We start from the raw sequence: 24285 nt of genomic DNA on the forward strand, positions 1-24285 counted from the left end.
TTTGCCCCCAAATGGAGTCGCAAAGAATTGGATATAACTGAAAAACAACTCAGCAACAAGAAATTCATGTAACTCTCAGGTCCCTCCCAAATTTTACCTTCTTATTAGCTCAGGGACTGTCTTAGTTCATAAGTGCTTAACATAAACTTCAAATTTGAAACTAGGTTTTCTGATTTTCAGGTTAATGTTTTTTCTACCATATCTTTTGTTGTATAACAACAACAAAAATGGCAACAATTCTTCTAGTATCTAGCTCAGTCCTCTGCCTGTACCAAGGAACTTAGTAGAGAAATAATGTGATGTAGTCAGAGATCCAGAGATTCTTTCAGTAGATTGAGTAAAAAAGGAACCTAGTTCAAATCCTCCCTAGGACACTCATTAACTTTATGACCATGGTCTTAGCCTTTCTAGTTTTAAAATATGTGTCATACCTATGGTATCCAACTCATAGACCTGTTGTGGGAAACAAATGGGTTAATATCTAAAGTCTTTTGCAAGTCATAAATATATTATACTATGCAAAATTCAGTTATTAGTAAATATTTGTCTGATAGAATTGAACAGCAGCTAAATATGAGTGTGAGCTGTTTCTAGAAGATTAAAATAATTCATTTAGGTTTTGGTACTTTTAACTCTGCTTCATTTGAATAGGAAAGTATATTTCATAACATTGTTTTATCTCCTTTTATTTGCTTAGTTATCATTTTTTCCTTTTTGATTTATTATTAATTCATATTATAGTTTGGATCAAAGCCCTAAAATATTGGTCCAGCAAAGAGTTCCTAAAGCTGTTTTTTACTTGTAGGATAAAAGAACACATAGAATAACTACAGTTAATTTACAGAAGCCAGAAATCAGGTCTGTCTTTTTTTCTGCAGTGTTAAAGTAATTTGATTTCTTCAACATTTTTTTGGTTCTCCTTTAGCAGGGAGCTGATCTGCTTTTCATGCTTTTCTTTCATCTCTCTCATTTCTCTTCCCAGTTTTTCCTCCACCTCTCTAACTTGATTTTCAAAATTCTTTTTGAGCTCTTCCATGGCCTGAGCCCACTGGGTGGGCTGGGACACAGAAGCCTTGATTTCTGTGTCTTTGCCTGATGGTAAGCATTGTTCTTCCTCATCAGAAAGGAAGGGAGGAAATGTCTGTTCTCCAAGAAAGTAGCCTTCAATAGTCTTATTTCTTTTCCCTTTTCTGGGCATTTTTCCAGCCAGTGACTTGACCTCTGAATATTCTCATCACACCCACCTCACCTCCTGGTCCTCCCAGCCAGCGTTTGGGGACTGAGATTCAAATGCTGCTTCCTGCCTTAGGGCTTTTGCCGGGGGGCAGGGCTGCTATTCAGTGTGAGAATTAAGTTCAGATGGTCAGATTGGGGCAGGGCCGCCTCTCAGGCCCAGTTCCCTCAGGGGGTTTATGCACAGACCTTCAACAATGGATCCAGGCTCCCGCCTGCTTGGGGAGCCCCTGTCTGCAGCCGCCTCCCAGCTTCTACCTCCCGGGGGGGGGGGGGGGGCCCGAATCATGGGGGCACCCCACTCCACTCTCGACCCGCCAAAGAGACTCTCTCACTGACCCCCGTCACCTGTGGGTGGAGGGACTTGTGCGGCCGCTGGAGATCCCGTCCCTGAAGCCTGCTCGGGTCTGTTTCTCTTGGTGCTGTGGCCGCAGCAGGTCTGGGCTGGGCTGGGCTCCGCGTCTGCAGCGCGACGGATCTTTTGCGAGAGGTTTATAGGTCCCTCTGTGGGTGGAGGAACCCGCATGGCCGCTGGAGATCTGGTCCCCGAAGCGTGCTCAGATCTTTTCCTCTCGGTGCCGCGGCCACTGCAGAGCTGCCCTCTGCTCCCAGTCCCGGCGCCCAATCTGTAGCGCGAAGGACCCCCCGCGAGAGGTTTGCAGGTCTCTCCGGAACAGAAATCTCCCTCGCTCCAATATTCCGTGACCTCTGGGTGCAGAATTCACCGTGAGTTGCTCCCCTGCAGCCGTTCTGTGGGTTGTGGGTTCGGAGCTATGTGTATGTGCGTCTTTCTACTCCGCCATCTTGGCTCCGACCTGTTAAAGTAATTTGAAAGTTCAGGGATACTTCAAGAGACCATAACCTATTTGACATGTATTCTACCAAAAATGTAAGCATTACCACATAGGTAATGTTAAATGGACATATAATTTTTAAAAGACTCTTTATAGATGGAGTTTGCTTTTTTTAACAATGGGAAAGTTGTGGGCATGCGTTTTCTGTCATTTAAACTTTCAGCCTAATTTAAATTAAAATAAAAAACTAATCATCTTTCGTTCTGTGAAGTTTGGATTCAGTCAAAGTGCCGCACTTGAGGACTTAGAAGACCACATATGGCCTCATGGTCACAGATTCCCCTCCTCTGCCCCTGCTTCTGACAATGGTGCCCTCTATGGCACTGCCATTTTCTTGAGAGCCCTTCTGTTTTCTATTAAAAGCAGGTATTTGTAAATTATTTTTATCAATTATAAAATACTTAACATATTTCATTTAAGTTTTATGCCCAATCTACTTTCTGTAGAAATTGAAATGACTCATAGAATTACAGATAGTGTAAGGGTTTGAAAGTAAGATAGGCATAAAACAAAAACGTAAAATATTAACAAGCGTTTTTCAGCAGGTGTTGAGGAAATTCTTATACTTGGCCAGTAAATATTACTCTTTAAGTTACTTTGATGCTCAATTGAAAAAAAATATTATGAAATTGCACCATTTTCCTTTTCTGACAATTTCTGACCAATTTGCTAAGAATAGTGAGAGTGAGGATGATAGAGGGAGCAATCCCATGAAGAAGAGTGGAATAGGATTGTGTGTAAATGTACACAGGTTTTTCTTGGTATAACAGGTCACTTGGAGTTGGTAAAGGCAGAGAGAGTGGGGGAAGACATCTGAAGGCTATGAGATAATAGAGAAGGGGAGGACAGGGAGCGCTTTGTGAATGGCTTCAATTTTTTGGAGTGAATGTTAAAACAAGATCTTTGGCTTTTGAGGTTAGGGATCCTGTGGATGACTTGAGATGTGATGAAAGTGTTTGAAATAGCCGCTGTGGTGAATCAAAAAGCACCGCCCCCTCAGTCCCTTTTAAACTCATAAGGAATTGCCCATATGGATGCTCAGTTAAAGCAGATTTTGTAAGGTAGTGAACCCATTTATAACATAAGTAGTCAGAATTTTGAAATTATATTTAAAATTGTAGCGTCAAAAACATATGGTGATGCAATTAAAGGTGTAAGCTATTCATAGTGAAATGAAAGGGTCCCCTTCTGTTGTAAAATAGGTTTGTTGTCATTACCCTTGCAACTCTAGGAATTATTAAGAAATCGGTATTTCCTTATGCATTTTTTATGTTCAGTTATAATGTGAGAGGAAGTAGAATCTCAGTAATAGCAGTAGCTCCTTCTGGCTAGATTTTGTTATTCAGTATTTTTTCACTCATATCTGACTCTTAATGACCCCATTGGGGGTTTTCTCGGAAAAAGGTACTAGAGTGGTTTGACCTTTCCTTCTCCAGCTCATTTGACAGATGAGGAAACTGAGGCAAATAGGATAAAGTAACTTGCCTAAGGGGTCACACAGCTAGTAGGTGTCTAAGGCCAGATTTGAACATGGAAAGATGAGTATTCTTGACTCTAGGCATGGAACTCTATCCACTCGGCCACCTAGCTTCCCTTCTGGCCAGGATCATACCATTTAATATATTACTGTGCCATTTATTAATTGTGAACTTTGTAGACTGAAATCATTAACGTTTACCAGATCACTCTGGGAATCAGGAAATATTTTAGTTTGTTTACCTTACAGGAAGATTTATTGAAAGGTTTGTAATTTTTCTGCTTCTTTCAACTTATTACATCTCAAGGAATTGTACTTCCTTGAGCAATTAGTTTTCTAAAACCATTAGCATTTTCCATTTCTTAGGTATAGCACCTTACTCAAAGGCTGCTTGCTTGCAGAGGCTGATCACAAGAAGACTTGGTCTTCTCTTCCGTCACATAGTATGGAATGAATCCAAGCTGTTGTGGGGGAAAAGAGCATTGAATGTAAGGATCAGAAAGACTTGGGTTGCAGTTTCGGGGCTAACTGGCCCTTATTATCCTGTGACTTTCAAATCAGTTGACTGGTCTGAACCTGCTTTGTCATTTATTAAACCTTGGTCTGTTTACTTCATAGGGTTGTTGTGAATCAAGTGCCTTTGATATCACCAAATACTATGTGAATGTGAACTTGTATTTAGGTAAAATACAGTTAGGAGAAAAGAATGCATCATTTTTTTCAAAATTTTTAACAGATGACTTCATTTTCTGTCATTTTATTCTAAATGGGTGTAAGAAAATGGCAGTTATTTGTTAAGCAAAAAACTGGAAAGTAGAGATAACGAAAATTATATTCGCCAAAGCAGCAGTTCTCAGTGTGATCTGGGGACCCTAGGAGAATTCCTTGAGTTACTTCCAAGGGCTCTACAAGTTCAAAACGATTTTCATGATAATTACTGTTTTAATTTCTGATGTGGTAAATATCATCAGCACAGTGAATGGAGTGGTGATGCTGCAGTCAGGAAGCCTTTTCTTTCTGAGTTAAATCTGTCCTCAGACCACTTGTTAGCTATGTGACTCTGGTTTTTTAAAAAATCCCACCACAGGTAAAATCCTTCAGTGTGTGGCTCTACCCTAATTCCAGGTTGTTTATAAATTACTGTTATCAGGTGCTGAAGTTTCTAGCCACACTGGCCTAGGCACCTAACTCCAACCCCAGCACATAGAGGTACATTGCCTGGTACACGCTAGACATTTAATAAATCTCATTGATTGTCTGACCAGCTGGCTTACCGGGCATTCCCTGGGTGTACAAAACATTCTATCTCTTTCTCGTCTTTGTGCCTTTGTATAGGTTATATTTTGTTATATATAATATTACATAGGTTATATTTTATAATATAATATTTTATATTTTATAGGTTACCCCCTCACTCTCCCACCCTATTCTCTCCCTTTTCTCTTAGTTTCCATCAAGAAGTATGTCAATTGCTACGTCTATCAAAGAAGCCTTTACTGATTCTTTCCCTTTCCTCCCTGCCTTGTTCTCCAAAGCATCCATCTGTGTTTATTTTGTATATATGCTATATTTCCTTATCTCAGCTTTCCCCTTACCGTGTAAGCTCCTCAAGAGCCAGAACCATCTCATCTTCTTTTTTGTGACCTTGCCATCAATCATAGGGTTTAGCACATAGTTTAGGTGCTTAATTGTTGATTGATATAATTAAACTGGGGAGCTTGGTTTGAGTTGTGGTTCTGTTGGAAGTCAACCACATTTATGGCCTTACATCAGCCTAGAGATATGGACATTTCATATCAACCCTGAACATACCTTCAGCTGAGAATGATGCTGCAGATTGTCTGTGCCACTTCCTTAATTTAGTACTTTGGCTCTGGACCTGTCTTGACTCATCTGCATGAAAAGAAAATTGAGGCTAACCAGGAAGGGACATAGGAGAAGACCTTTAGCTGGTTCTGTCCTGAGTTGCCATTGTTGAAGGACATCCTTTGAGCTAATTTCAGACCCATAAAAAAATCTATTTAGTGATTAGTAACCAGCCGATAAGAGCAGAAAGCCCCAGTGAATAAAGGCCATAAATACCAAAGTCCTTGGGATAACAGCCTGTAAAACTGTCAGAAAGCTTTGCTTAAGTGACAAAAGATAGCCTCTGGTAACAAGAAGTGTTAGCCCAGCAGGCAGTATTCCATATTCATAGATGTAAGGCCCAATTTAGTCTTTTGAAAGAGCTTTTACATTTTTTTCCCTAGGCATTACCTGTGTCCTTTATTTTTTAGTGACTCTGAAAAAAATAATTCTTGAGGCTTTTTATGCATCAGTGTCTTCTCTATGTCTGATGCCCATTTAAAAGAAGCTTGTCTTTCCAAAATTATGATTGATTAGCATTAGAGTTTATCCTAATTTAGATCTCCTTGTTGGCTGAGGTTTTTTAAATCATAATTTCCTGTAATATTTACACACATATTAAATAGCCATAAATGACCTTATTAATGCAGAATCATGCAGGTTTCCCCGTTCAGATATACATATAGTCAGGAATTGGATGATTGAAATAAAATGCCTTTATTCAAAATCAAGGCATAAAATTTGTAAATTTAATATTTTTTCCAAAGATTTTTTTTAGGTACATAAAAGTGTGCTCATTTATGCAGCACTTCTACTACTGTTGAAACAATACTGAGAAGATTAGCCTGGCCTCTGCATAAAATTGATATGCAAATTAATAAAGTGTTTCAATTTTGGGGAAGGATACGGGAAAAAATCTCAGTGATATGAAAACAGTATATTAATATTTTTTAAAAAGAAGTAAATAAAAGCTTACCAGTATTTTTGCTATAAGTAGAACTTATTGTTTTGTTGCTACAAAAAACTGAAGAGATTAGAAAGAATGTTTTGATCTTGACCACCTGTAATTTAGATATATTTTCAGGATTAGGAAAATTTGAGGTGTTAGTGCCAAGGGTGATCTTTGTTTTATGCTCAAATTATGTAAATCAATTTTTAATTTTTTTTGGAATTTATATTCTACTTATTTTCCTCAATAAAAATAGGTGAATTTTTACTTTTGAATATTGAGACTCTAAGGAAACCTTTAAATACCAAAAGTGAAACTAAGGGTGCTCTAGTATAGTATAGTCTTAACTCTTGAGGTTGGAAAATTATGTCTATTGAGGGCTATTTGCTTTTCAATTTCCCAACTGTGAGAACTAGAGGTGTCATTCACTTGAAGAGAGCAGATGTTAAAGGCCCTTGCCCCCCACCACCTAATCCCAAACACTCTTGAAGAAGAGAAACATTCTGTTACCCAAATAGGCATCTTTTTGATTGTGAGAAAAAGGGGTAAAAGGCTATAAATCTGCCTTCTCCATTCTGAAGGGCAACAATGGATTGATTTATGGAGAAAAACAACTGTTGGGCTCATATAGGGTTGAGTGCGTGAAAATGTAGGTTTATTTAGAAACTTGCAAGCATGACTTTTTAAAAACAAATTACTATTCTTAATGGAAATCTAAGTATTTGTTATAAGGAAGACTTTTTTTAAAAAATAGTTCATCTTATGGGGTTAAAATTGAGGGCAGATCACATTGTCATCCTCTGATATTTAAAAGCATGTTAAGTTTTAGACATTTTGCTCTTTTAGTTGTTCATTTCTTTGGATGTGTCTGTGAGAGAGACTGTCCCTTTTTTTGTTTAAGAATTTCATGTTATATAGTCAGAATGGAGGTAGATGGTAAGTCTAGAAAGCTAATATTTTCAGGAGACATTTTCTGCAGAATAGCTCATTTAAACCAGGCTCCTTATTTAATGTGTGATTTTTCAATGGTCCCTGATTAAAATGGGCACTGTAAAAAAAAAGGGAACCCGCCCAAAGAGCAACCAGTGAAGAGAATTTTCACTTTGGAAAGACCAATGCCTTTCATTTGCTTTTAAATCATGGATTTGAATCCATTATTTGGTGCTCAAATTCTGTTAAAAGGAATAACCTGGATATTAAACTCTTGATTGCAAGCATGAGGAGTGAAATCCATGTCCTAGCCTATTTTGAACAATTTTCATTATAACAGGGCCAATCCTATTTTCCAAATCAAATATCAGGACATTAAAGACAATCTTTTTGTATTTATTATTAAAAGTATCCTTTGGTTTCTTGAAATCATGACTGTAGTGATTTGGACAAATATTTAGAGCTTTTTCTAATTCAGTTTGCATCTCTTTTCTTATCATTATTGCTTACAGATCACCTCTGGATTTGAAATCTTTATGATGTAATGCTTGAAATGAAGAGATCAAATTTGTCATTGATAATCATGATAAGAGGACAATTTTTAGAGTATTTTAATTCAGAAAATTTTGGCTTGTGAAGGAATGATTCATTGCCATTGACATAAAATTATAATACAAATTACAGGGGAAAAGCATTTATTAAGCACCTATTGTATATCTGACCCTGGATGAGGGTTACCCATACAAGCAAAAAAAGACATTCCCTACCCTCCCAAAGGGAACTAAAAATATTGATTGGGATAGGAGAGAGAAAGAGGGGTTAGGGGGACAGTTTTGAAGAGTGGAAGTGAGGATCAGAACCAGGAAATGAATGAAGATCTACTGCCTTGCTACTACCCTCCAACCCCCCACTCCCCTCATAAATGATTGGAGAATAGAAAGCTGAAGAAGTGTTAGCATTAACCTTCTACAGGCTGTTCTGTGTAGGCAAGTAAACTTCTCAGTAAATGTTACTGACAAATTATTTTCATTTCTCAAATCCAACTTCATTATCTGTAAATGAGAAACATAATTGTAGATAATTTGCTTTTTAGTTATCAATTTAGAACTTTTTGAAAACTCCACTGTAGTCCTTTTCTATGTTAGGAATGCAAATCATCTGGGGTTATTTCAGGCTCTGCGCTGTATACCAGTGGGTAATTTCACAAGTAACTAAATAGTAGTCATCCTGACAACAGAATGCATTACTTCTGATAACTAGAGTGTTTGGATGTGAGGGGAACAGCTCTAGTGACAGTTCATTCCTGCGGTGATAGAATCAAGGAACATATGGATTTTTTTCAGTTCTATTCCAGGAGGTGTTATGGTTATAAATTGTCTACTAGGAACCCCTGCTTCATATCTCCCCTTCCCTTCCCACCATTTTAAAAAACATAATCAAAAGGGGAAAGGTAGAAAGAAAAGAATTAATCCATGAAGGATAGAATCTGAAAGTCTAGAAAATATTGGGATCATAGAATTAGACCTAGAATGGACCTTCGAGGTCATCTAGTTTAATGCTTTTATTTTCTACATGAGGAAAATGAGGTCCAAAGAAATTTAGGTTAATGTCATAAAGTCATACTATTATCAAGTGGCAGTGTTGGAATTTGACTGCAAGGCATGATTCTTAATTCAATATGGTCCATAGCACCATCATCGTGGTTGGGAGAGCCACTTCCCTACAGAATCAGCATTATTCAAAGGAACAACTGCATACTATTAATAACCATATGAAAGATTAGGCTGAGTTGCTACTATTAAGAGCAATATAATTAAAAAAAAAAACTTTGAGGTTCCATCTCACATCCAGCAAACTTGCAAAAGTGGCAAAAAATGGAGTAGTATAGGTTGAAGGGACACAGGGATGTTGATAGAGCCGTGAAGTGGTCTAACCATTCTGTAAAGCAATTTAGAATTATGCCCAGTGGCTAGGCTTATATCCTAAGATTTAAATATTTGTCATGTTCCCTCCCAATACACAAGGAGGTCGGAGAACCAAAGCAGAAACACATTGATTGGAGAATAGCCAAAGAATTGTCATCTGGGGATATAATGGATTATTACTGTGCCATGAGAAATGATGACTATGAAGGCAGAGAAGCCTGGGAAGACTTATGTGAACTGATTCAGCTTGAAATATTGAATTTTTGAATATTGAAATTTGCATGTTATCTCATCCATTAGTTCATAAGCTCCTTAAAGGTGTAGGGACTTCCTTTGTTTCCTGCTGCTTAGCATAGTGCCTGACACATACATGCTTAATGGAGGTTTTTTTTGATTGATTGATTGAAATAAATAGAATTAGGAAAATCTTACATGTGACTACTGATTTTTAATACAAATAAATAAATTTATGTAGTATATACATTATATATAATACACATAAATATAAATAATAATATTTAATTACAGTAGACAAAGTCAAATACTTTACTTAGTCTGCTTTTGCCTTTACCTTGAATCAGTTAAACTTACCTAAAATATTATTTTTTTAGGTCTGTGTACATAGTATTTTAATTAGGACCCTGCCCTTTTATTGCATGATATCTATTCCCACACTCATTCTTTTAGTTACTTAACTGCTGTCTGCCTCAGTTTCCTTATCTGTAATACGGTGATAATAACAGCATTTGCCTCTCAGAGTTATTGTGAGGATCAAAGGAGATAGTAATTGTAAAGAGCTTAGCACAGTTTTTGGAACCTTGTCAGCACTATGTAAATGGTAGCTATTATTATTCTAGAATATCTTATTTTGTACTTACTTTGAGTGGATTTTCTTTTGTTTTAGGTTCTTGAGTTTTGGTTAGTATTATATGTAATGCTGATGATACTCATGGGTTTATTTTATTCACTGCTGTTTAATACTGTCATACAGTAATTTTTCTCTGGTTTCTTTCCGTCTCTTATTTGGATAACAGGACTATATTAGCCGCAAAAGGGCAGGAGAGTGGCTTTTGTTTTTTGTAAGAAATATTTTTTGTAACATAGGCATCAATCCATTTTTTAAAAACTTGATAGGATTCCCTTGTAAATTCTTCTGGTAATTAATGTTGCTTCCTTCCACTTTCCCATCCTAGCCCCCCTGCCCCAAATAAAGTTGTTTAAGATATCTTTCTCTTTTTTTGTCTATTTTATTATTTGTAGATACTCATTAGTTTCCTTTTGAAGTCCATTTTGTTGGCATATAATGTTATAATTTTTAGGTATTTAATTTTTTAAAATTTTGGTCATTAGATTTCCCTCTCATTCTTGATCAGATTTAAAACTTTTGTTAATATTTTAATTTGAAAAACAGCATTTAGTCTGGTTTGTGAGTTTTATGTCTTTGTTTCGGAGTTCTCTAATTTTCCAGACTTCTTCATTTTTACTTGTTTAGGGGCTGCTAATTTGTTTAATTTCTCATCTTTCATGCTAATTTCTTTGGTCCTCTCTTTTTCTATTATGTTAATGTAAGTTTTCAGGGAACACATTTTCCCATAAGTTTTGTGATATTTTTTCATTCTTATAATTATGTATTTGATATGATTGAAATATTTTCTATATTTATACATAAATACTATATAAACATGTTTTATTTTTTATTAATATATTTTAAATGATTTAAAATTATTCTAATTAACCTATCTTAATATTATTTTATGTTATAATATTTATGATGTAATTATGTAAATTATATAATTTAATGTGACTTGGTTTCTCTGATTTGTTTTTATTCAGAATGTTGTTACTTAAGCTCCATTTAGGTTTCTATTTTTTGTTAAACTTTTCTCCATTCATTACTAATTTTATTGCATTATTGTCCATATGATAATTTCATGCTGTAACTCATGATGAGTTTTTATAAGAGTAAGTTGGTATCCTGAGAAACATGTAAATACTTTAACATTCCCATGCTGAAGTTGCCATAGGCCAGTCAAATCAAATTTATGTTACAATTCATTCATCTATTTATTTTATGTCATCTTTTTTTAAAAGTTGCATTTCCAATCCTAGGAAAAGAAAATTAAAATCTCTTGGTTTTTGTAATCTATTTCTCTTTGAGTAGGAAATTTAATCTATCCACATTTAAGGTTATACTTGTTAAATTCATGTTTTCTTCCATTAACTATGTATCACAGAAAGAGTTTGAAAGCACTTTTAATTATAACCCAAACCTCATTAATCATCTTTGGTAGTACTGTTCTTTTGCATATTCTAAATTAAAGGGGGAAAAGTAATAAAACCATGGAATGATGCAATTACTTGTAGATGTACTATGTTACACTGCCTAATAAAATGTTCCCCTGACTAATATATCTCAAATCTTCAATCATGTTAAAAACTGAAGAGAAAATAAATTCAAATATACTAAAATTAGGGTACCTTATTCCTTGAATCGTTCCTATCCCAAAGCTCGACTAATTTGCTGCCCTTTTTGGATATTCTGTAAAGAAAGAAAAGTTAACAGATTTAAGTATTAAATGCCTATCCTTTTTCTTTATGGGAGATAGGCTTCCTTTTTTCCACCAATGAAATAATTGTAGCAGTTCATATTTATGTAGCTCTTTTCAGGTATCCTAGCTTTATTATTGTTACGAAGCTACAAATATTATTAGGAGATAGCCACAAGATGTGAAATTTTATAGATGTAGAGAACTCCGAGGTGAGCAAACTTCTTGGGGGAGTTACAGGTCAACACAATCTCTGCAATTTAGAGTCTTAGAGCACTGCCCAGAGCAGCAGTTCTCAAGCTTTATAGTCTTCATACTCTTTTATACACTTGAAGATTAACCCCTTTGCACTCTTAAAAATTGTGAGGACCCCAAAGAATTTTTGTTCAAGTAGGTTATTATCTACATTTACTGTATTATTGATCAAAACTGTTGAAATTTTAAAATATTTAATGAACAGTAACAAACTCATTACATGTTAGCATAAATGATATTTTTGTGTAAAATATCTATATTTTTCAAAATAAAAATATTAGTGAGATGAGTTACTGTTTGCAAGTTTTTATAAATCTCTTTAATGTGTAATTTAATAGAAGATAGATAGTTGGGTTCTCATCTGCTTCTAAATTCAGTCTATTGCAAGTGTGAAGAAAATCTCGCCTCACACAGATGTGTTGTTGGAAAAGGAAGGAGTATTTTAATAGGCAAATAATGTCTTAGTATTACTATGAAAATGGTTTTGACCCTATGGACTTCATGAAAGGGTCCTAGGGAAGCCCCAATGGCCTTGGACCACACTTTGAGGACTACTGGCCCAGAGCATTAAGAGGTCAGATGATTAGCCCAAGTTTACACAACTAGAATGTGTGAGAAGCAGGACTTAACCCGGTCTTTTGGGCTTCAAGGTCAGTTCACTATGTTGCCTTACTAGGAATATTTTCATCCCTACTTTGTAAGTGAAGGTTTGCTTTGTATACAGTAGACATTTAATAATTGCTTGTTGATTTGAAATGAATTAAATGGGGAAGTTGATTCTTGGAGAGGGTAACTTGCCTAACAGATAATCTTGTTATGGAAGTACCAAGACTGTCATTTTCTAAACATGTTTGGAAACTACAAAGGAGAAAATAATCTTTGTATCTTATTTCAAGTTTTAATAAGATATTTATAACTCATTTTTTTCTATTTTGCACATCAAATCAGTTACTGAATTTTGTAAGGTGCAAACGATGTTTTGAATGCCCTAGAAAAGCTTTCTGTTCAAAGAACAGTTATGGTGAATACTTTCCTAAAGGAAAGAATACTTCCATAAAGAGAACAACCAACCCTTTTAATATAAATATGAATTTAGAACGTGTTAGTTTTGCTTAAAGTCAGTGTACATTTGTAGATTGTTTGAACTGTGAAATCGAGGAATTTTTCAGTTACATCTAATGACAAAATTGGAATTTACACATTTAGTCTGCCTCAGTTACCATTGGTCATTATTCGTTGTGGGCTTGCATTAAGCAGACTAATATTGTAAAAACTCAACACATCGTTGTTTGAAATTTGTTTAATAAAAGTTTATTGATGATAGTGACAATAATAACCCTGATTTGTCAAGGTACATTCTAGTAGACTACTGCTGGAAGTCACCAGTTCAGACAGATTGGCTTAAAGCTAATTCTTTGTGATTGTGCCACTACAATGCTGCCCAATACTCTCTGAACCCAAGTCTAAGAGGTTACAGAGCTGGTGTGTGACTTTGGGGTTAGAATAGGTATAGTAGGAGGTAAGATGTAGGGAACATCTCTAGCTTGGGAGAAAAGGGACAAAGGACAGCCCAAGTTTGTGGTTTTTGAGTATAATGATTTCAGAAGCTCTTCCAAGTTCATAATTTACCATTTCATGGCAGCTTTCTTTCCTGCAGTATCAAGGTGAGAGGTTAAATGACTTGCCTGAGGTTACATAGCCAATACATATAGGCAGAACTTAACACCTGTCCTTCTGACCTCAGAGTCCACTTCATCAACTACATCCATACTAGGATGTAACTATTCTTGATAAGTCTTTGCTGAATTCATCCCTGCATGTTATTTCCCCCGATTCCCAGTCCAATAAAGTCATGCCTTAATTTTATTATGCCCTTCATTAACTTGCTTTGTCTTCCCCCCAAAAGAACAATATTGATGTTTAAAAAATGCTTTCCCCACCATGAGGTAGGCAGTACCACTATTACCAACTTTACATGTGAGGAAATCAAGGTGCTAAGAGGTTAAGTGATTTGTTTACTGTCAAAGCTGAGGTTGATTTGAACCTGGTAAGTTATGCTGGCAGGTAGATGGCACAGTGGATAGAGTGCCAGGCATGGAGTCAGGAAGAATTAAATTCATATCTGGCAACAGACACTTGCTACCTGTGTGATCCTGGAGAAGTCACTTAATTCTGCCTCAGTTTCCATATTTTTAAAGTGAACTGGAGGGGGAAATGGCACGCCACTTCTGTTTCTTTGACAAGAAAACTCCTAATAGGGTCACAAAGATTCCCAAAATGACTGAAGAACGACGACAGCAAACTCAGTTATGCCTTCCTGTCTTTTGTTGAGACCACAAGGTATAATGGAAATAGTACTGGCTTTTTAGTCAATAGGTCCTGGCTTTGAATTTTGAACTTGCTATAATATCAAGTCACTTTGTGAGCCGCACTTTCTTTAGCTATTAAAAGGAGGAGGGTGAACAAGATAATCTCTTTTCCAGCTCTAAGTTCTTTATTAACCCAGGTATCTTGATTTCTGGCATTCCTTTCCACTGCCTTCTCAACATTACCTCTCCTTGCCTTGTTTTCCAAATTTTATGTTATGAGAATAGAGCTTTGCCATCAAATGTACTGAACGACAGCAGTATCATGAGTTGTTTTTGTTTTTAACACTATGATTGGTGCAATTATATTCAACCTTAATCTATCAATGAAGGAAGTATCAATAAAACATTTTTTTAAATGCACAGAAGAATGAAGGAAGCAGAAGCAGAACAATGTATATTATGAAATCAATATTATAAAAAGAAATAATTTTTAAGACTTTTCGAATCAGGAATGAAATAAGCAAAAGTACAATAATTTATCCAATAATAGCATAAAAAACAAACAACTTTGGAAGAAGTAAGCTATTATCACTTCAGTCACTGTTCATGATTGCATTGGATAGAAGATGAAGCATTCTATTGATTACAAAGAAGTGATAGATTTAGGATGTATACTATTGTGTACAGCCATTTGGGGAATTTATTTTGTTTGACTATGCATATTATCAATTTACCATTTTTTTTACCAATGGGATTGGGAGGGAGATAAGATAAATAATTTCTTATTTTTTAAATAGAGATTTTTGGGTGCTAAGGACTTAAAGTGCATGAACTTTCAGAAGAGGTCACCGTATTATTAATTTCACTTCATTTTTACTTTGTCACAAGAGCCATTATGAAGAGAATGATCTATAAATTTTTGTACTGTAAAAACATGACACATCAGTAAAAGAAGTTCAGAAGGATACACAAACAGCACTTTTGTTAGTACCTGGTTAAATTTTATACATATTTATTCATACATATTTATATACACATATACATATTTATATGTAATTATATGAATTTAAGGATGCGCTAATTATGTATGCTCTTTAAAAAATTCAGTTTATAAAATCCTTGTTCATTTTTTGATAATTAAGTTCACAATCATTTTTTTCAAATTAAAAAAATGAATAATAATAGACTAAGTGATGCATGTCTCCAAAGGTAGGCATAGTGGAGTGTTTAAATTTGTACTCCATTGTTAGAATACCTCATCAGCTTTGGAGTAGCTCCATGTTTTTTCTCATGTGTATAACTTCCTGCCAGGCGGGGACATGGTGTTAGAGGTTTTGTGCTGACAGTAAGTGTGATAGAAGCCAATGAAGCAGCCCAGCTGGTGTGGCAAGCTACTGTTGGCCAGAGCAGTATTTGGTAAGAAATCAGAATTTAAAAAAATAAAAAATCACATTTCCCCCTCATTTTGGCCAACCCTGCCCATAAAAATCCTAACAATTATCCATATCTACTGAGGAGGTAGCTGAGCCAGCAAAGGATATAGAATCAAAAATGAAATGAGAAATTTTGGAACTTGTAATAACCCAGGTGCTGCTTTTGGGCAACATATATTCCTATCCCCTTCCCTTTTCACTTTTCCCCTCACTCTTCCCTGAGATATTCTGTGATTCTTATTCAATTTAGGCATTTTAGTTGTGTCCAACTCTTTGTGACCACATTTGAGATTTTCTTGGTGAAGATACTGGACTGATTTGCCATTTCCTTCTCCAACTCATTTTACGGAAGAGAAAACTGAGGCAAACAGGGTGAAATGACTTGCTCAGAGTCATAGCTCATAAGTGACTGAGACCAGATTTGAATTTGAGGAGATGAGTCTTCCTGACTTCTATCTCAGAACTCTATCCACTGCATCACTTAACTGCCTGGATTCTAACCAAAGTCAACCCATTTCCTCTTCCACACAAGAACCAAAGTGAGAGTAGGAATATCCATCCCCTGACCAGTTCAGTATCATAGAGATTTTTCTTTGTTTTTAATATATCGAAAAGACCTTGGAGCATTTTTATGGACTCCTGACTGAATGATATAATTAATACTTGCAAATAAGATTAATGTATATATTAATAGTCTCTAAGGGTCTCTGCTAGCTCCAAAGTGGTAACACTCAGTGTTCTAGTTGCTGACAGTATTTGGATGCTGCTGCTGAGCATTTGTATTTTTTTTTCCATTGTAACATGACATAGTAAGTAACCCACTGGGTTTGGAGTCAGGAAGACTTGAGTTCAAATTCTTCCCTAGACACTAAACTGAGTTACCCTAAGCAAGTCATTCAACCTCTCTGTGCCTCAGTTTTCTTATCTGTAAAATGAGGAGGTTGATTGCTTCTCAGGTCCTTTCTCCATGTTTGTGTCAGTGTTTTAATGAACAGCAGCAACTTTGTTCCTTTGGATCACATAATTATTAGCCTTGTTTGATCCAACCTTAAGATTGCCTTAGTTGGATTCTTGTGTATTGACATTGGTGCTTGAAAAACAGGTGGATATGTAGCATATAAGGAGTCAGAGTGGTGTCACATAGGTTTCTTCTGTTACTGGAAATGTCACTTTCAGCTTTGGCTTTGGACTAAATTGGAATGCACTCAATTGGAAAGATGTCCTTCCAAAACAACTCAAAAGAAGCCCTTTGGTTTGGTAGCATGAGGAATAAAACCACTTTGCTGCCAACAGAAGCCTAGTATTTGGCTGGATGGACTTTGGTTTCCAGGTCTATCAATTTTTCTTGGAAGAAAGTGACAACTTGGAGAAGAAAAGAACAAAGTAGGATTTGAAGATTGAAGATCTATAGCCAGTTCTTACTAATGTTATTCAGTTCAGTAATATACAGTCTGGTTATATTACACTGTAAGCATAAAATTTTTTTTTTTACAAGAATAAAGACTTTACAATCATTTGTATTTAGAAACAGATTCTTCTTTTCTGGAAGGCAGTAGAGATGTATGGGTTTGTGTAGTGTAAATCACACCTTTTTCTAAATGAAAGCAAAATCCACCTTCTACTTGTTAGAGCTTGTGTGTTTTTTGGTTCCATTCCTGCAAAGATTCTGGCACCTTGTTTTCCATCTAGCCTAAGGATGGATCAAGAACTGGAAAAAAAATCTTTTGTTTCAGCTGCATAAAAATTATTCTTCAAGCTACTTGAGAGGGTGGGGGTGGGAGAAGGGGTGGCAACATAGATTTCTGTGGGATGTGGCTTTATTTCTGAGGGGTGGGAGAAGAGTAATAAATATTGACTGCCACGTGAACCAATCATTGTTTATGCTCCAAGTGATCATTTTTGTCAGACATTTTTAGTGATCAACTCAGGTTAGTGGGAAATGGATGTGTCTTGCACATTAATTGCATATTAATACATTTTTATTGAATAAATGGCAGAATTACAGAACTGGATGGACTTTAGAAGGCTAAGTAGTCTCAATTAGGAACAAACGTACTGCAACAGTAATAAGAATTGGTGGGAAAGAATTTGCAATAATCATATTTGGTCAGTAATCATATTGATAGTAAATTCTTTTTTTATGAAATTTTAAAAACTGTTATCCATGTGAGTTTGGGGGAATCACAGTCCTTGGAGCATACATTTTCTCCCATCCACACAAATATTTTCTGATCCTTTTCCTAACCAAGAGACTTCTAAAGTGTCTCATAAAGCCTCTGGCAAAGGCCATACAAAAGAAGATATAATCTGCTTCCTTTTATGTAGTCAGTTAATAGATATTTGCTGTATGCCTTGTACAATATTCTGTGCATAGCAGGTAGGATTGGGGTGGAGAGAAGGGGAGGACACAAAGCCATGTGACATGATCCAAGCTGTTAAAATGTTTATGTTCTAATTAGGAAGAAAATAATTATATAAGATAGTACCTGTAAAGTTCAGAATTAGTATTATGTACAGGAAATATTAATACAAGTTCAAAAGAGCAAGGGACGTTAGCTGGGATGATCAGGGAAGCCTTCACACATTCCTCACAAAATTCCCTAAGGCTTTAGGTTATAGAACGGATACACCAGAGTTTTGTAGAGTGTGCCTGTAATCCCCATTGCTGGTGAATGGTCTGGAGTTCTGAGCTGCAATAGGGCTAAAGCTGATAGGTTGGCTCCAACCAATCCAACAGCAATATTGTGGGTTCCTGGGGAGTAACGGAACACCCTGCTGTTTAAGGAGGAAGGAACCAGCCCAAGTTGGAAATGGAGTGAATCAAAGCCTCAGTGCATTATGATCTGTGATTAGCAATTATATCTTCTACTGGAAGGCTTTTCTAAACCTCCCTTAATGTTTTTCCCCAGTTAATTATTTCCTATTTATGTAGCTTGCTTTATGTATATTTGTTTGCATATTTTCTCTCCAATTAGATTGTAAGCCCCTGGAGGGTAGAGATTGTCTTTTGTCTCTTTTTGTATAGCCAACACTTAACATAGTGCCTAGCTCATAGTAGGCACTTGATAAATGTTTATTGGTTGATATACTACTCACTCATTATCAGTAGAAGATGGGATTTGAATTGCTTCTGTAAGAGAAGCCAAGGATTTGTGTGTCCCCATCCATGCTGTCTGTATGGCCCCATTGTGACCAGAGTTATACTCTCATGAGTCAAGATTACAGACAATGTCTTTGGACTTGGAACAGAGTGAAACCACCTGGCTCCCATTGGGATCCTACCCAGGACTTTGCCTTCATTACCACCATGCTTTAACTCAATGAGTGGAACTAACCATTGCAAATTGATAGGGTAATAAATATAGTCTTCAGCAAGAGATCCTACCAAGGATAAAGACAAGGAACAAAAGCAAAACCAGGCTTTTCTGCTATCAGTATGGATGGCAAGTCTGTTCATCCATGGGCCCATGTCCTTGCTTCTCTATATCTCATTAAAATAAGGTCTACTAAAAACCCAGGAGCACAGAGTGGTGTGTTCCAGTTGCTAAACTTGGCAGACAAAGAAGATAAGAAGTCATGCTATTTAAATGCTTGTGTCACTTGAGTTAATTCTTTTGTTGACTTGTTTCCTCTTTTTTTTCTATTTTGTTTTTAAGTCTGAACAACCTAGTCCAGCCAGTTCAAGTTCAAGCTCAAGCTCCAGCTTTACTCCATCCCAGACCAGACAACAAGGTACCCAAATCATCTAAGAATTTTAAAATCTAAAAGCAAACAAAAATGGAATACTGTTAACCATTTGGTTTATGATATTTCTTCTACTACTATTTCATAAGAATGAATGACAACTTCTATTAAATTTTGTATTATTCCTTCATAGTTTATATGAATTTAATTCTAATAGTTGTATTTTCAGATCCGTGAACTGTATACTCTCATTTTAAAAGGAAATAGGAAGATTCCAGTGAGGCTGACCTCAAATAAAATATTATACAAAAGACTAAATTGGTAGTAGGACCATAAACTTTGGCTGAGAGAAATGTATTTAAACATTTCTTTTATAGACATTAACCAGATACCTGCAGATGTCTCTAACTTATTCTCCAAGGAATATGAATTTAATTCTAATTGGTTATTTTTCCTTTATCATTATGTATCAAGTTTTAGTGTAAGTGAACTTGGATTCAAGAAGCTTACTGTAGGGTACTGAATAAACAGGTGGACATGTGTAGTCTATGCAAAAAAAAGCATATCAGATATTAGATTGATCTATCAAAGAGTGTTTTGCTGATGTCCATTTTCCAATCACAGTTAACATTGCTTATGAATTTCTGTCTTCTGAAAGAGAATAAATTGTTGATAATCCTCATGGGGTAGGGCTAGGGTGTAGGAGAGAGGAGGGGAAGAGTAAACTTTGAAAGTTAATAGGAGATCATTTGGGCCTGTTCAAAGATCCTATTCCAGTGAGCCCAGGACAAAAGCACGGTGATTTGGGTTTTGTATCTTGGATTGCAAAGTGATCAAACTTTTGGAATTGAGCTAATAAAATCCTCAGTTTAAATTAGGCCTTAGGATTGATCTAATCCAGAGTTAGTGTGCCCTCCTGCACATTTGTGTTCGTCCAGCTTTTCACTTATTCCCCATATTTAGTGACTCAGAGTGGAAAGTAAGCTCATATCCTCCTGATTTTCTCTCTGTCTCTTCAGATAGGATCTGCTCTAAAATCAGGTTACTTTTCTTTGCTCATCATAGAGCTGGATTCTTCCTTGAATTTTCTCATGAATGACATATACTCATCTCTGTAAATGGACTCTGGCCTTTTATCAGAGATTACTTGAAAAGTGGAGAACATTTTTGTGAAATTGTTGCAGAAAGGCTTATTTCACTGGTTTAGATGAATTTGAAGACCGAGCTCACGATTTGCAGCGTGGACATTGAAATACCTTAAAAATCTGAAGTTTACTAAAATTCATGCTTGACCTGAAATTGGCCTTGAAATAAAGGGAAACGGTTAAAGAGATGAACCTAAAGAGATCAAAAACAGCCACACAAAGGCTGCATTGCCTAGAACAAGTTACAACCAGAGTGATTTATTAGACTCTGCTTTTGAATGGGTGGATTAACCTAACAGAATAACTGCAGCTTACTAATAGGTCTCTACAGATCTTTTTAGGTGTAAATTGGGTTCAGGAAGGAAGAAGAAAAAGAGACAGCACTGAATTCCCTTAATATAGACTTCTCAAATAAACATACCCTTAGTCAAACGTATGTGGTGCAAACATTAGTTAATTGGCATGGTCCTTTTACACAAGTACTACCAATGTTACTCACATTTTGGTCATGCTTTTTAATAGCAGTTCTGCTCTGTTTCTAGTGAACTTCTTTGAAGCTCGCCTATGGCCACTTCTGCCTAATAATGCAAAGCGAAATCCTAAATTCTCTCTGGTTTATTGTCATGACATAGGTCCATTAAGGTCTATAATGAAAGATCTGCATTCTGATGACAATGAAGATGAATCAGAGGAGGCAGATGAGAATGATAATGATTCTGAAATGGAGAGACCCATAAACACCCGAGGAGGCAGTCGGAGTCGCAGGTGAGAGGCTTTTCTTGGTGGGGAGGAGTTGAATGACGGTTTTTAAGACCTACCAACAGCAAAACAGTTCAAATGCAAACCTTATTTCAAAGAAAGCTGAAGCAGTGATGCTTAATGTGACCATTAAATTGGCACGTGAATATCTCATGTTATGCATGTGTTCTATCTACAGGAAACCTTGTACCTTAATCTTCATTAAATGGGAAATCCCACATGTGGGATGTCTCAGTGATGGACATTACAGCCCTGAAGCAACGGTAGCTGAAAAATCAGGGTTTTTTCCTGTAGAATTATTTATTGTCTTTTATTCCTTAGGATATTCTCTACACCCCAAGGAAGCTGTTTTTGGCATTTGATACTGGAAATACAGGAATCGATTTCAATGCATAGTGCAGCAGATCTCGTCTGTGTGCATACACAGACACTCATGTGTTCCTAGAACTTTCTTTCTTAGTGCATTAACACTTAAATTCCTAAGCATAATTGATTTTGTAAGATATAATTCCACTTGCAACATGGTAATGCATATTATGTATTTTAAGAGCCAACTTGAAATTGCCCTGAAGAATTTTATTTATTATAAATGTGCCAACTTGTCTTCCTTCTCCTACTGTTTTAAATGATACGTAATATTCATATTGTGCTTAGGTTTTTAAAGTTCTTTACTTATATTGCTTCATTTAGATACTGTTATTATCCTCGTTTTACAAATGAGGAAACTAAGGCTGAGCTTAGGCTAATACAGCTCGTCCATGTCTGGGACATAAATCTGGTCCTTCTGATTCCAAAATCAGCACTCCAGCCTGCTAGCTTCCTCATAAATTACACTTCTAGTATTTATTGATGTTTCCTGTTTCTGGTGGCCCTGCCATTCCTGAAAGAATGCTATATTGAGCATAATGTTTGCAGCTTGTTAAAAGGGAAAAGTTGACATGACCTCCTAAACTGTCAACACCTTGGTGTTACTTTAAGGAGAGCTGAAAGTAAAATATATGTGTAGTAAACTCAGTCAACTGCTGCTTCTCAGTTAGTCCAGCATATTCTAATACACATGCTTTCTCTGTGGAGTCTCCTAAAACAGGAAAAAATAAGTTGAGGAGTAAGTAATCAATAAGCTGTTTTTGTATGGCCCCACCAACATTTCCATCCGTAATTTGCTAATCTGTGGAGGAAAGAGTAAGAAATAACAAATGTTGGTATGTTTAAGAACCTACAAAAACATCTAGGTTAAAATCCTGGTAGTGTTACTCTTTACTTTCTAGACCTTGAATCAGCTACTATTTTGAGGCTCCTTCCATGCCTAAATTCCATGGTCCTCTGAAGCTGATTGAAAAAAAAAAACTACTGAAATTTTAACTGGTCTCAACTTGTTAGAAGACATTACTATACTTCCCAAGGCAATTTTTCTCCTATGACCTGATGCTATAATGTATATGGAGAATTTATGTATGTTTTACTATGGATGGTATGTAAATGCTCCAGATTTGAGAAAGTGTGGTTATGTAAAGCATTGTTTTACATGCTAAGGAAGCAACAGTCTGCAATAGAAGATTGAGTGATTTTCCTAAAATGGCATGCAATTGATTCCAATACCACTACTGTTAATTCTCCTTAATTTAGGGTCTGAATTGCCTCATTACTCCTTACTGTTTCTGATATTTCTCATTTGACCACTTGGCTTTTAGGCCTTTGTAGGTTTACATTATCATCTTTACAAGAGGAAGGGAGGGGAGGGAGAACAAAAGACAATTGAAGTAGAAATGGGTCTCCTTCATATAAGCCAAAATGAAAACCTTCTTGGGGAAAGTCCTGTCATTGAAAATATGAAATATATCATCCTATTCTATTTTTGTTTTTGATTGATTTTCAAAACTGTATTTCATTTCTTAGGTCCTTATAATTTGCCTGTGTGCCTAAAGCTTCTCTATATGTGTCACTATCTTTTCTTCCTTTTGTCTTTTCAGAGTTAGCTTAAGTGATGGCAGCGACAGTGAAAGTAGTTCTGCCTCTTCTCCTCTACGGCATGAACCCCCACCACCTTTATTAAAAACCAACAGCAACCAGGTAAGTGGTGGGGTTTGCAATTCAGAAAACTGGTAGCCTATGCTAATCTATCCAGAATCAAACTTTTTGATCACCTTAGGTTCCTGCTGCTTTCAGAAGGCTCTCTAGTATCTAGTGATACACAATCAATCAATAAGCATTTAGTAAGCATCTACTATATGCCAGGCACTGTGCTAAGCACTGGGGATGCAAAAACGGGCAAAAGACAATGACTGCCTTCAAGGAGCTTACAGTCGAATGGGAGAGACAACATGCAAACTAATACATACAAAGCAAGGTATATAAAGGATAGGTAATGTTTAATAAAAAGAAGATACTTGGAATTAAGAGGTGTTGAGGATAGTTTCCTGCAGAAGGTGGGATTTTAGTTGGAACTTAAAGGAAAAAACAAATACCGTGGTATGCTATAAAGAACCTGTATGAATTGTGATAATCTTTTATCCCATGGATAGAGTGTTTTATACATATCGTTATTTAGATAGATAGTTATAACTATTATATGGTACTTGTTCTATAATGTGCTGTGGGGAACAATTGTGACCTAGAGAAAAGTAGGTGCTTGGTTTTCCACTGATTTCCTGAACTGTAGTTCTAATCTTTTCTGATTTCTTTTGCATCTTTTTGGCCATTCATTCAACAAACATTTATCAAATTCCTATTATGTGTACTTCATTAGAGTCTGGGAAGATACAAAATCAGATGACAGAGACTCCCCTGTCCCCATGGAGCTTTATTGTCTTAGTGGTAGAGAAGACAAAAGTGCAGAATAACAACAGTATGAAATATTAGCTGAGTGGTCTGTTGTTTCTGTTTTTAACATTAGTTTTTTCCTTCTTTTAAAATTTTTTTTCAATATTCACTTTATAAGATG

At 36.0% G+C, this 24285-nt stretch overlaps 1 protein-coding gene and 1 non-coding gene across 9 annotated transcripts in view; both read left to right on the forward strand.

Moving 5' to 3' along the window:
• MLLT3 (MLLT3 super elongation complex subunit) overlaps positions 1–24285 on the forward strand; it is a 319195-nt gene that overhangs the window by 277468 nt on the left and 17442 nt on the right. For all 8 annotated transcript variants that reach the window (XM_072596671.1, XM_072596673.1, XM_072596672.1 and 5 more), the window contains 3 exons: positions 19413–19488; positions 21218–21350; positions 23315–23414. In XM_072596671.1, coding sequence (XP_072452772.1) covers positions 19413–19488; positions 21218–21350; positions 23315–23414 — 309 coding nt within the window. The remainder of the gene's footprint in view (positions 1–19412; positions 19489–21217; positions 21351–23314; positions 23415–24285) is intronic.
• LOC140497888 (U6 spliceosomal RNA) lies at positions 6200–6306 on the forward strand. The gene has a single exon (XR_011964896.1). It is a non-coding gene; the product is annotated as a U6 spliceosomal RNA (small nuclear RNA).

Source organism: Notamacropus eugenii, chromosome 3, assembly GCF_028372415.1.
Source record: "Notamacropus eugenii isolate mMacEug1 chromosome 3, mMacEug1.pri_v2, whole genome shotgun sequence".
NCBI lineage: Eukaryota > Metazoa > Chordata > Mammalia > Diprotodontia > Macropodidae > Notamacropus > Notamacropus eugenii.